The 12,477-nt window shown below is 39.5% G+C and overlaps 1 protein-coding gene across 1 annotated transcript in view; it reads left to right on the top strand.

Moving 5' to 3' along the window:
* SYT10 (synaptotagmin 10) overlaps positions 1 to 12,477 on the top strand; it is a gene marked incomplete at its 5' end in the record, with an annotated part of 32,484 nt that overhangs the window by 421 nt on the left and 19,586 nt on the right. Inside the window, one exon of the mRNA XM_017739966.1 lies at positions 5,915 to 6,479. Coding sequence (XP_017595455.1) covers positions 5,915 to 6,479 — 565 coding nt within the window. The remainder of the gene's footprint in view (positions 1 to 5,914; positions 6,480 to 12,477) is intronic.

The raw sequence follows: 12,477 nt of genomic DNA, 5'->3' as shown, positions 1-12,477 counted from the left end.
TCCCAGGATCCTGGATTATTCACAGGTTTCTTAGCAGTTAAGGGGGAAACATCAGTCATGTGAAGGCGAAGCCACAGTGTTCTTGGAACAGAATATTCTGAAACATTTTGTGTTCCTTCAGTTACGTAATCGTTTTAACATATGAAAGTGAAATCTACATCTTCTACTACTTTGTAAAGATACATGTTGCTACTTTAAGTGTTTCCCTTTCAGGTTTTGATTACAGGAAAACATTTTTCAGTGTTGTTTTTAAAAGAACTGCAAGTTTAGCTTTTCACAGAGATAGATAAATCAGTTGTTTTTGCAGATGAAAGTTTCCCTCTCAACCAAATAAATGATAGACTCATTGTTGATGGCACATTTCCTTAAGAGATGGTTTGCTGATTACAAAGGAATTAAAATTCCAATCTAAAAATACAGATCCTTATGGACTGATCTTAAAGCTGTACAGATTCCCTATAGGTCTATAAATAAATGACAAGCACCCAGCATTCCTTGGTGGTTTCTTTTGTATTAAAGTGGAGGACACAAACTTTAGTTTTGCCTTAGGTACCACTTTATATTGAAAAGCCGTGAAGACATGCCAGGACCTATAGATTCAAATAGGATTTTCTTCAAATACTGTCAGCAAATTTAATGCATGGAAACAAACAATGAACTGCAAAGCTCAAATCCTACATTAAAAAGGGGAGTGTTTTATAAACAAAGAGTGGGAAAATTAAGGATATTGTGTAATGGCATAAGTTACAGTATAAATACTGTGTGGGAAGTAGCTTTTTTCTTAAAATGCCATTTGCTAAAGAAGCACATGCTACCAGAAAACAAACAGGCAAAAACCCCAAAACCAACTACCCAACAAAAAAACCCCCAAACCAAACCCAACCAACCAACCAAAAAGTCTCACATTCACAATAAGAGGCACAAGGAGGAGAAGACACGTGCTTTACTCTCAGTGTGCACATACTTTGCTGGCCTTCTGGGAGCCCTAAAGACAATATTTTGCCAGCTCAGTGCACTTGTTGGGGCAGTGAGTGCTCAAGTGCTTTTTCTCAGCTATTCCAACCTCATGGAACAGCCAACAGTAAGCCACAGAAGGCTCCCAAAATCAGAGCACTCCAGCCAGAGGAGGTCTGACTGACTTTAGCAGCCGAAGCATCTCCTGAATTATGAGACTGTCCAGCTGGCTCGAAGCCACACTGCCCTGGCTGTGCCTGCTTCCTGCTACTGTATCTGTCTGCTCAGAGCAGGAGTGCAGTATCCAAACCACACCAAGGAACATTTCCACAACACTCAGATGATAATTCTGAACTTATAACTCTTACACTAAACACAGAGGAACAAAAATTGGTTCAGTTTAACATGACAAGACTATTACCCAGCTCACTACTAACTAAAAGGATATTAAGTGAAAGAGTTTTATCCATCAAATCCAAGTATTCAGACTGTCTGACCTCCAGAATAGACAGAAGAAATAGCTGGCTGGAAAATGAACTTGAATAGTCCCAGTGGTACTATAGGGGAAGAAACAAGTTCCAGGGATATGCTCCAGATCTACTTCAGGTGGTGAAAATATTCTCACAGACCTCTAGAGTGGTTTGGACTGGGATCTAAACGCATAGGAAGTATCTGTGAAGCCAAAGACAGTTTTACAAAAGTAAAACCTGCTATCAATCCTACTCTTTCTGCAGATGTTGGCAACCTTGTAAGGGAGTTTTCTTTTTATCTTCTCAAGATTATCAGGGTTAAATCTCCTCCGAAAGGGACAGTTCCTTTGCTTTGAGTAACAGTGATTGTCCCACCACAGCCAATCAGTAGCAGGGTGCTTGGAAACATCACCTTCTTTTAGAGTTTGGTGAAAAATTCTGCATCCTTTTACAAAACATGTTTATAATTACATTTGTCTTAAAACTTACCCATAAATGGTAATCTTTGTGTTTGTAAATGCATTTTATCTACACCCCTGCCTGCCTTAAGGGAGTTCTAATGTAACAACCTATACTAATTGTTGCTGGCAATAATACAATGTATAAGCAGAAGGCTGGACATTTAGACCAGCTCTCTGAATTATTCCTTATTGTGTATTAACCCCAGCTGGCAACTATGTACCAGAAAAATGACTGAAACCTGATTCTGGTGTCTGTAATTGGGGGCCTCCAAACAAAGGTAGCACAACTTCTCTTGCACCATCTTCAATGCAGCACTGCTTTGTTGTCCTCAGGAGTCCTGAGGGATTCAGGTGCACCATCTCTTAAATGTATTCCATTGACAGAGGATCTAAGAGAAATGTTTGCTGTCTGGATTGTCTCCTGTACACTGATCTCACCTGAGCTGGGGCAAATTAAAGGGTTGTAACCAGTTTTGTGATGGGTTCATGCAGCCATCAGCTCTTAACAAAAGAAATTAAATCATACTAAGTCATTGTAATTGAAGCATAAGAATTTTAATAAGCCAATGAGAGAAACAATAAAATGTGCCTGATCACAATTTTTAGACTGTACATTTAACAAAGAGACATGTTAGTATGGGGAAATAATGCATTTCTGCTTGGTTAGAACTATATCATTCTCATAGTCCCTGATAATATGAAAAGACCTGTTTGTTAAAAGCTCTTTAGTCCTTGATACCAATTAACCAGAACACTGCAGAAGAACTGCAGCAGTGGTGCTCATTTGCAAATATTTTTGCTCTGCATTATTGAGAACCACACTTTCCCACACTTTGTGAAAGTATTTTGCAATATATTTTATTGCTTCTATGAAAACCCGTTCTTCAAACATTCACCTGTATTTTCCAAGAACATGTGTTTTGCTCTTTAGAGTTAATTGGAGAGGAATGTGTTGAGCCAGTCAGTTCCCACGAGGCTCAAAGGCAAAAGTGAGGGGCTTGGGTTGTTAAGGTTAAAGAAAAACAAACATATCTGTTGATTTTAGTGTTTGCAAGAAGAGAGAAGCTTTTGTTCTGTCTAAATCCCACCAGTGATCATGCACTTTTCTGGATTTGGTCCAAAAGATTGGCCTAATGCCATCTAGGAAAGCTAGACCAGAGTCACCCCTCATTAATCTCAAGTTATATCATAAACAAGCATCCTATTCCTCCCTTTTGTCACAGACGTGGCAGCCTTACTGAGTTAGAAATCAGCTTCATACTGTCATGATGCCCAAGAAAACACAGTTTTATATTAGCTTTACATACAGATTTGCTATCACTCCAAATGCATTTGTTCTGTTAGGGAAGGCCAGTCTGCTCTAGGAGTGCTGTGTGTAAGAGCCAGTAGAGGTTGAAGTACCTGGATTTGCTCATTGGTAGCTCTGCCACATTTTCACAACCTGGTTTTCTGACATCCTTGTACTTCATTATCCCAGCCATTAATCCCTTTGTTACTGCAGAACAAAGGAAGATAAATATGTTGCCATGACAACAATGAAACATCTTAATTATTATCAGACCAATTAGCTATCTTGGTGAAATGCTGTGACTCAGAACAGATACTAGGCACTCTGTAATTAGGACTCTGGCTTACTAGAGCAAAAGTGCTGCTGATTCCCACAGGGAACAGCCAGACAGATGCATTCTTTTACTTAGGAACATCTCGCAACAATTCAGTAGAAGATCTGAAATGCATAAAGTCCAAAAATTTAAAAGCAAGCTGGTATCTTAGAAATCATAGATTTCAGGTTTTATACATTGCTTTTGCATGCATTAACCCACACTGTCAAAAATGCAAGAGAGGTTGAAGCAAAGACAATTTGTTGTGGACCTGTTTTCACTCAAACTGATGTCGTACAATGAGCTCTACTGTTTCCTTGCAAAGGCAGTTTTAGCCACTGCTTATGTACAACAGGGTTGGAACATGATACCCCCATGGCAGGGGGATTGGAACTGGATGATCTTTAAGGTCCTTTCCAACTCAAACTATTCTATGATTCTGTGATCATCTGGGCATCTCAGTAGTGCAGGTGCAGGTGTGAGGAGCACAGGTTTCCTTAGCACTGACAGAAGTAGCAGTATCACAGGTCTTCCTGGACCTCATTACAAGTCAAAGATACTAAAAAGATAGTCCCTAAACTGCTGCCTGCCCAGACATTTATTGTACTACATTTTGGGTGGAGCTCAGCTCCTTCCCTATGTTTGGCACACCTATGAGGTTGCACTTCTTGGAAGGCACAAGAACAGCTGTGAAACTCCCCGAGGACAATATTCTACTTTTCTGACCAGTCAGGGCCTTTTCATTCCTCACTCCATTCCAGTGTGGGCATTATACACTATGAATTCAGGGAGGTTTAACGTTTAAGAGAGAAGAAAATCTTTCAACTTGTCTATCTGTAAAGAAAGGCAAAGTGTGTTACAAGAGGGGTGTATTGTTCATTTACATTTGAGATCAAAACACTTGGATTTTGTTGAGCTGCTTCAAGTCTAGGCTATGAAGCTCTCCCTCCCCTGTTCTTTTGTTGAGCTAAGACTGCTCCCTGCACCGAGCAGGACTGAAAGAGCTGAAAAGGGGAAACATTCTTGTCTATTATTCAATAGCTGCAGATTACCCTCTTGTATCTCTGCTCAGCTGAACTGCAGCAGTTTTGTGCTTCTTGCCTTTTGCAACCTCTTCACTTACAGCAAAAATACAAATAATATCTATGAAATGAGTCCTGGTTGTTTTCAAATGGACAATTTGCATTTCTGATTTTAAGAAAGAAACATGCAGCTGTGACACCTCTTGTTTTCAGAACACAACACCACAGGGAAACCAAGCAATAAGGCAAGGCTACATGTGGCACTAATAAGCAATTGATTGCAAAAAGCAGAGGAAATTCTGACAATTGGATTGTTCTTTAATGGCAACTAAGTGTGCTCACAGGAGGAGGTGGTAAGCTTCTGAAGCACAGATTGTTGGGGTAGGGAAGCACCAAGGAAATGTGAAAATGCCTAAAATCTGATCTGGATAGTGCAGTCATAATGGCATCTGCTGCTGATAAATGCTGGGAAGCTTTTTGACCAGTGTTTTCATACTGCTGTAGGGCTGTATGGCACACCAGGGGTTTGATTTCACTCTGAGTAGTAACGGGACAACTTTCCTTTTGGGTTCATGAGCCAAGATAAACCCATAAATACATATGTTTATACAACATTGTATTCAGAATTACAAGGAATTTAACATATTGTTTCTTTCTAGTGGTACAGGAATCAGCTTTCTAACACACTGCACAGCAGACCATGAGGACAAAAGGAATAACAAAACAATGGCAGAAAAATGTTGACCAAAACTCTGAAATGCACTGCAGGCAGAACAAAATGTTCCCAGTGCTTTTGGAGAAGGCAACCTGTACCTCAGTGTAGCAGATACCAAGGAGGTGTATATAAAATGCTGTAGGATGGCAAAGCACTGTGCTAAAAACCTCCAGACACAGCTCTACATTTCCCTTTCAGGTGCCTTTTACAGTCATCAGTGTGAAGGCTGGTAAATATTTAATTAGAAAACCACCATGGAATGCCTCCAAAAACCAGGGAGTCCTGATGAAAATTCTGCAAGTGCTTTTTTTTTTTTCTGTTTGACTGTACTTTACTCAGGCCTTAACACAGTGGGATCATGCAATGTTGGAACTGTCAACTTGTTCTGTGAAAGAACATGAGTTCAGTTTCAGCCACGTAGTCTGAAAGCAAAGTTATAAATATATTTATTTCCAGGACACTGGGTGTCTCCTGGGCCAAGAAATTAATTCTGAATTATCTTTTCCTCTCAAGGATGCTTTAACACTTGCAAAACACTGAAGGGGGTGTGGAGAAGATTATTTTTTAATTAATTTAAAGAGAGGAGCCCTCACTGATTTGTTCTTATATTTTCTATTGAGTGATGGTCTTTTCCCAGAGATAACCATGGCTTGTTTTGTGTGTCTTTGTGTCTGTGTGTCTGTGTGTGCAGGCACAATTCTTTCAGGAGGCACTTGCCAAGGCAGATGCAAGTGTCCAGTGTTGATTTTAACATGGGGACAGACCCGGTTTTGCAGAGGGGAGAGACAACAACCAGCATTGGGAGAATAAAACCAGAACTCTACAAACAGAAGTCTGTGGATTCTGATGGGCAACAAGAAGATGTGAAAACATGTGGAAAACTTAACTTCACTCTCCGGTATGATTATGAGAATGAACTTCTGGCTGTCACAATTGTCAAAGCCTTAGATCTGCCTGCTAAAGACTTCACAGGAACATCCGACCCCTACGTTAAGATTTATCTGCTTCCAGATAGGAAAAAGAAGTTTCAGACACGAGTTCACAGAAAGACATTAAATCCTGTCTTTGATGAAACCTTTCAGTTTCCTGTAGCCTATGATCAGCTCAGCAACAGGAAATTGCATTTCAGTGTTTATGATTTTGACAGATTTTCTAGACATGACATGATTGGGGAAGTTATTCTTGATAACCTTTTTGAAGTCTCAGATCTCTCCAGGGAAGCCAATGTATGGAAAGACATCCACTGTGCCACCACAGTAAGTAATGTATTCCAAAAGCATTAACATGATATTTTCATTTCTCTTTTGTAGATTTTGGCAGGGTACCCTGTTTATCAGCAGAGTCTGAAATTTTAAAAAAATAAATAAATAAAAAAAAAATAAAAAGAAGGAGCTGCCAATATTTGCTTTGAAAACAGAAAATAATGCTTGGGAAGATATAAAATTTAATTACCAAAAAATCTTCTGGGAGCAAACTATCATCTTTATGGCTCACTGTGTGTATATAAATTACATTTATTAATTAAATGCTACATCATGAAAGTCACTGCTTAGCCAGAACTAATAACATTTTCCTGTTAGCAAAACACCTTGTCCTGCAAAATGACCGTCTATTAAGAAAAAGGGCCTGTCCTATCCTGCTCTTGTTAGGAAATTTTCGTATGTTAGAAATCTTGGGAAGGAAAAGAGGCTGAAAGTGCTTGAAGTCTAAGGTGTTCTTTGCTGGCTGCACTGTGCATAAGGGTCCCCAGTAGCTGTATCTGCATTGCTGCTGGTTCCTAGCAAAACTCAAGAGACACAAGCAAGTAGAATTAGGAAATAGAAATTAATTTGTTTATTGTTGCATGCGAGAAAAGGAGGTGTGTGCATGGATGACAGGATGAATGACAGGCTACCAGAGAAGATCAGTCTCCAGATATTGTTTCATTAACCTTACATTCCAAACTCATCCTCCCTGGCTGGGATTTGAAGGGGGAAAACAAGCAGTTAAAATTGTGAGGTGTAGAGTGTTTGTTTTGGTTTTGGATTTGGTTTCAGTTTCTTTTTAACTAGCATGCTATTTATAGAGAAGTCTTCCCATTGCTTGTTCTGTGGGTGTATCCAATCTGTGTGACTCATCCCAGGGTTTCGGCATGGGCCAGATTTCCACGCGGGGATGAACAGAGGACAAAGCAGAACTAGGGAAAAGTGACAGGAGCTTCACACCATCCCTGCTCTACAGCCAGAGACTTCCCATGCCTTTTCCACCAAAGGCTTTCAGGATGTTCATACCTGTTAGACAGAGAGGTCTGGGTCTGCATGACTAGAAGGACAAGGGGTGCTCATATGTCCTCACCAAGTTGAGCATGAGCACTGTGATTCCTGAGAAAGGAGAAATACCGGAGAGTGTAGAATAGTGGGGGCATTTTTCAAATATGAATTCACAACAGCAGCAATTTACTTCGACTGCTGTGCCTACCAAACTGCTCTGCACAGCCTTCAGCACACCTCCAGAAGTCTGAATCTGTGTATGCTTAGTTTGACCAAGCTCAGATTTCAGGTACATTTAAGAACTGCGTTCTCACGCTTAAAACTGAATCTGTGTTTAAGGTCTTGGAATAACAGTCCAAGTAACCATTTCTAAAAATTTCTTCTAGCATTTATATTGTGTTTAATACTGTAGTAATTACTTAAAAGCTCACTGGTCAATTGCAGCGGGTGTGTCTGTGAGACTTTTAGCTGATAGCTAGAATGGTTTCAGCAAATATGAATCTCTGGACTGTTCATCACTGGTTTGAGCAGATTGAAATGTCATACCAGATTATTCAGTTGGAGTAGGTACTAGTACACCTCTGGATGAAGATGGTTGTTAAACTTGGCACTGGATCTTAATCCAAGTTTCTTCCTCACTAAAGGTTAGTGCATGCAGTTATAATGCCTAGTTCACTGTGTTGATGTTTTGGTCTGTGTGAAGCTTAAGAGAAAGCATGAGGTTTTTGGCTTTCAGCCTTTCTGTCATTACAGTTTAGAGCACCGCATGTGTATGAAAAGGTCGTCTCCACTTAAACCATCAACAATAGGTGCATAAGATTGTGATATCTTCTAGTGTTGGGTAACCTCATCAGCTTTCACAAGCCTTACCCTATTCTCAGAAAATTATGTAAGAAACTGAAAATTGATTTTTTTTTGAAAAAATGAAACCCGCCTAGAAGATGTCCAGTAATTCTATGCGCAATGGGCTTCCTTGTGTTTTACTTGAGATGTTTTATGGAATACTAGCACAGGCTTCTAGTTTTGGCAGTTCAGAAACTGTAAGTTGAGAGAGCCAAACCTGCACAGAAATAAACACTGTGTGAGATGTAAATCAATGGGTACTTACAGTCTTAAACACCAGATCTAATGTTTACTAAAGTCACTAACTAGCAGTTAAATGACTAATGTTGGCCAGAGTCAACTGAACTTTGATAAGACTTGAAAAAGAAAGATCCAGCTTGTTCTACAATTGGTGGAAAATAATTCTAGTCCAGGTCAATATGCTTTGGTCTTCATAAAGAATCTTTGAAAATCAAGAAGGCTGTGTGAAAGGAAAAGGCCACACCCACCCAGTAGAGCCCAGGAACCCAGATGCCATTCTGCAAATATATTTCTCTCATGCTTTTTTCTTCTTCACCTTTGCTCTGTTTTGTTGTATGTTCTGAGAAGTTTCTCATCTCTTTGTTCAGACATGATTCCTACACCCAGTGGTCTGCTCATGCTGTCGCTAAATGATAGATGGTGGAAAATAATAGAAGTAATAGATCACAGAATTAGTCCAAAACTTTAAAAAATCAGTGGAAGCAGCCTCTCCTCAGCCATGAATCTTTTACCTCTCTTCCACAGTCAAGAATTTTCTAGTCAGAAGTTAAAATGAGGGTAAAAACAATTCCTATTACCTGTGTGAAAAGAATCTATTCTTATGACACAAAACTCTGCAGTCTTAAACACTATTAGAGAGATTTACCATGAAAATGGATTGCAACATTTTGCCTGTGAAAGAAATTGCCACAGGAGATCAGGAGATGCTTTGTTATGCAACAACCCTTTGTCAGTAGCTAACATAATTTTTAAAAGATTTGCTTGCACAACCATAAAGAGTTTTTATTTGGTACAGGAAATACAATCTGAGAAAGATCAGACTGGATAGTTGCACTGAGTCTTTTTGGCTGTAAACCCAATGATTCTGTGTCAATCTACAGTTTTAATACACTTTCTTTGCTCCTAATAATCATTTGAAATTGTTCTATGGAAGCACAGGATTGGCTCACACACACACACTCATTTTTATTCTCATTGTTTTCAGATGCTGATATTTATTCACATTTTGTAGTTTGGATTCTTACCTTTACTTTTCACTTACATTATTGTTTCTCTGTTATATATTGTGTTGAAAACATACCACATTTTATAATATGTAACATGTACCTGGTTTAAGTGCTAAAGTATATCTATTTCTTAATGTTAGATTATTAAGATAAATTTAGTGCAATATCAGGAGAAAAAGTAACTCAGATATCTGATATATCCCCAAATTTTGCTTATACATGGGTGATTGAATTTTCAATAAATAATTCATCATTTGCTTCTGTTGACCTTAATCAAAATGTGAGGCTTCTGTTTTTGTCAAGTGCTTGTAATTTTTGCATACATTTCTGAGGTTTTGTTACTATCAAAATATACTGCATACTTTAAAAGAGGAAAACTCATTTATTTGAATTGCTAACAAGCACTTCTAATATTCAGTGTTTTAAAATTTTCTAGGAAAAAGTCCACTGCCTCCAACAATTTCTGAATATAAACATTTATTAACTTCCTATAATACTTTTAAAAACGATCTTCTGCTTTGGAAACTTCCTCTAATGCTGTTGCCTAAAAAAATTGGCAAGTAACTGTCAGGAAGATTGTTTTTCTGAAGGTATCCTGTGAAGTCTTTTAGAGTAACTAATTATAGGAAACCATGCAATTGGGAAAAAAATTAATGCACAGAATTTAGAGGTAAGACAGTTCCATTTCCAGCAGTGGTAGTCTCTTGGGGATCTTAGTCATCCAACTGTCATGAACTTGTAGCCTCTTGAATTATCTCATGCAGACAGATGGAACTTGATTGTTGTTTAGTTCTCCAACACCAGGCTTTCCAGTGCTGCAGTTTGCTCATTTGTGAAGTAGAATGTCAAAGCAGGTTTTGTAAGGACATAGTCCTCCTGTGATGTCCATGGTGCATGATTGCTGCTTTTAAAGCAATTGGAATATAGTTGAATAGCATCACTGGGAAAGACAGAAGTGCTTAAACACATATTTTTTTTTTAAATAAGTAGGAAAGTAACATTTGTCTCAGTTCATTTATTTCAAACACTTGCCAGAGTAGGATATCACACAGGTAATTCTGCTGGCTGCTGGCCTCTGCTATGGAAAGAGATTCTTCTGATTTCCTCATCAAACAAGAATGAAACCCACCTGTGAAGTCCACCCAGAGCATTATCTTTGCTTAGTTTTCTCCACATCCCCTGTTTTGTAAGTGGACAGAGCATAAGACCTTTCCCTGAGTAAGGCAATTGTGGCAGAGAGCTGACAGAGATGTCTTTTGCAGTCATGCCCTGAGGCCACGTTTTAAGGATTGTCCTGTTCCTCAGTGTTCAAAGAGGAACACTATGAGGAAATGTTTTCTCACCAGCACTGTAGTGGGCTAAGCTCTATAGCAACCCATCTTCATCAAAATGCACTTAGACTTATGAATGTTCCTGGAAATGTACCTGAAAGCTCTAACAGTCTTAAACAGGTGTGAAAGACTAAGGGCTTGTCAGTGTAGGAACATTTATCATCTCTCTCATGGGAACAGCCCCTTCTAAGCCAAAAATTTCTGGCACCTGTCACTTCTGCTCAGGGCCATTGCTGAAAAGAACCCATGTGACCACTTTTGTTGCTGAGCAGGTGAGAGAATACTCTGGATCAGTCTTTAGAGGGCACATTTTGGAGACCTTCATTTGTGTTTGGAACTGCTTTAGGTCTGGTTGATAACTAGAAAAGATGATGGAGAAAGGGTGGGTTTCTGTCCAGTTACTGAAGGCAGGGAAGGTTTCTAGTATTATATTTAATGTTTCTTTTCATTTGAAACGACAAATTATTTGAATATTTTGATTTGCTAGGGACAAACTGCTACTTTCAATCTACCTTAAAAATTATAAATATTAGGTGAATGAAGGGCATGGTTTCCACAAGGGGTTTTAGTATCTCTGCATCCAGACAGTGCTGTGGCAGCTCTGCTAAGGTCCATGGCTTGTCTGACCTGCTGTGCCCTGAGAGGTCTCTGAGTATCCCACTGCAAACAGTCTCTTTGCAGACAATGCACTGCAGCTTCAGAAAAGCATCCTCATGTGGGAGGCTATATACATTTTGGTTCGTTCTCATGCCACAATTAGTTCACAGAAGTGCCTCTGTTCTCAGCTGCTCTGAGGCAGGAATGGGCTTCCTTGCTGCCTGGCAAGATGTAACAATCCCCCGGTACACAAGACAGATGGTTCCCTACAGAGGGAGCAACACAAGGAGCACCCAGGAGGCTTCCAGGGTGCTACTGAGGGCATTCTGCAATCTCAGGGAGTCCTCCCTCTGCAATCAGGCCTGCAATCAGCAGCAGTGCTTACCCAGAGCAATCAGGGTGTGAGGCTCAGGCAAACATTAGCCCTCCACAAGCAGAAGACACAGTCATTACAGAGCAACAGGCCCCACTGCTTCCATGCTGTCTTCCACAGAGGCAAGAACAAACACAAACTTAATTGATTCATTTCCCAGGGCAACAGCTCAATCAGTAACCAGTGCTGAGAGGAAGGAAAGGGCTGGGTTTGATATGCAAAGAATAACGGAAGACAAAAATAAATATTAGCAGTGGGGACAAGGTTTCCAAAGGAAAATCCCCTTGAGAGGTGGTAGAATTAGCTCTGCAGTTTGAGCCTCTCAGAACTTTTAATAATTTCTGTGATAGCAAGGATACCATCAGATTCTAAATGCATAAATGAGAAAAAAGACTGGTAGATTTCTGCTCTGTTCTTTACTACCACTCCTTTTATCTATACCTCAAAACCAGAAATACCTTAACACATTCTTAGCTAACTGTCTGGGGGGACAGGTTTCCTTTCTCTTTCCATCCAATTCCCAACATTCATCGTTATATTTTATCCCTGATTCTTGAAGCTTTACATCAGTAGCTTTTACTGGAAAGCAGAAATATATATAATATATTTCTAAA

Source organism: Corvus brachyrhynchos, unplaced genomic scaffold, assembly GCF_000691975.1.
Source record: "Corvus brachyrhynchos isolate BGI_N302 unplaced genomic scaffold, ASM69197v1 scaffold27, whole genome shotgun sequence".
NCBI lineage: Eukaryota > Metazoa > Chordata > Aves > Passeriformes > Corvidae > Corvus > Corvus brachyrhynchos.
The sequence above is the reverse complement of the archived record's forward strand: the minus strand, read 5'-3'. Positions and strand labels throughout refer to the sequence as shown.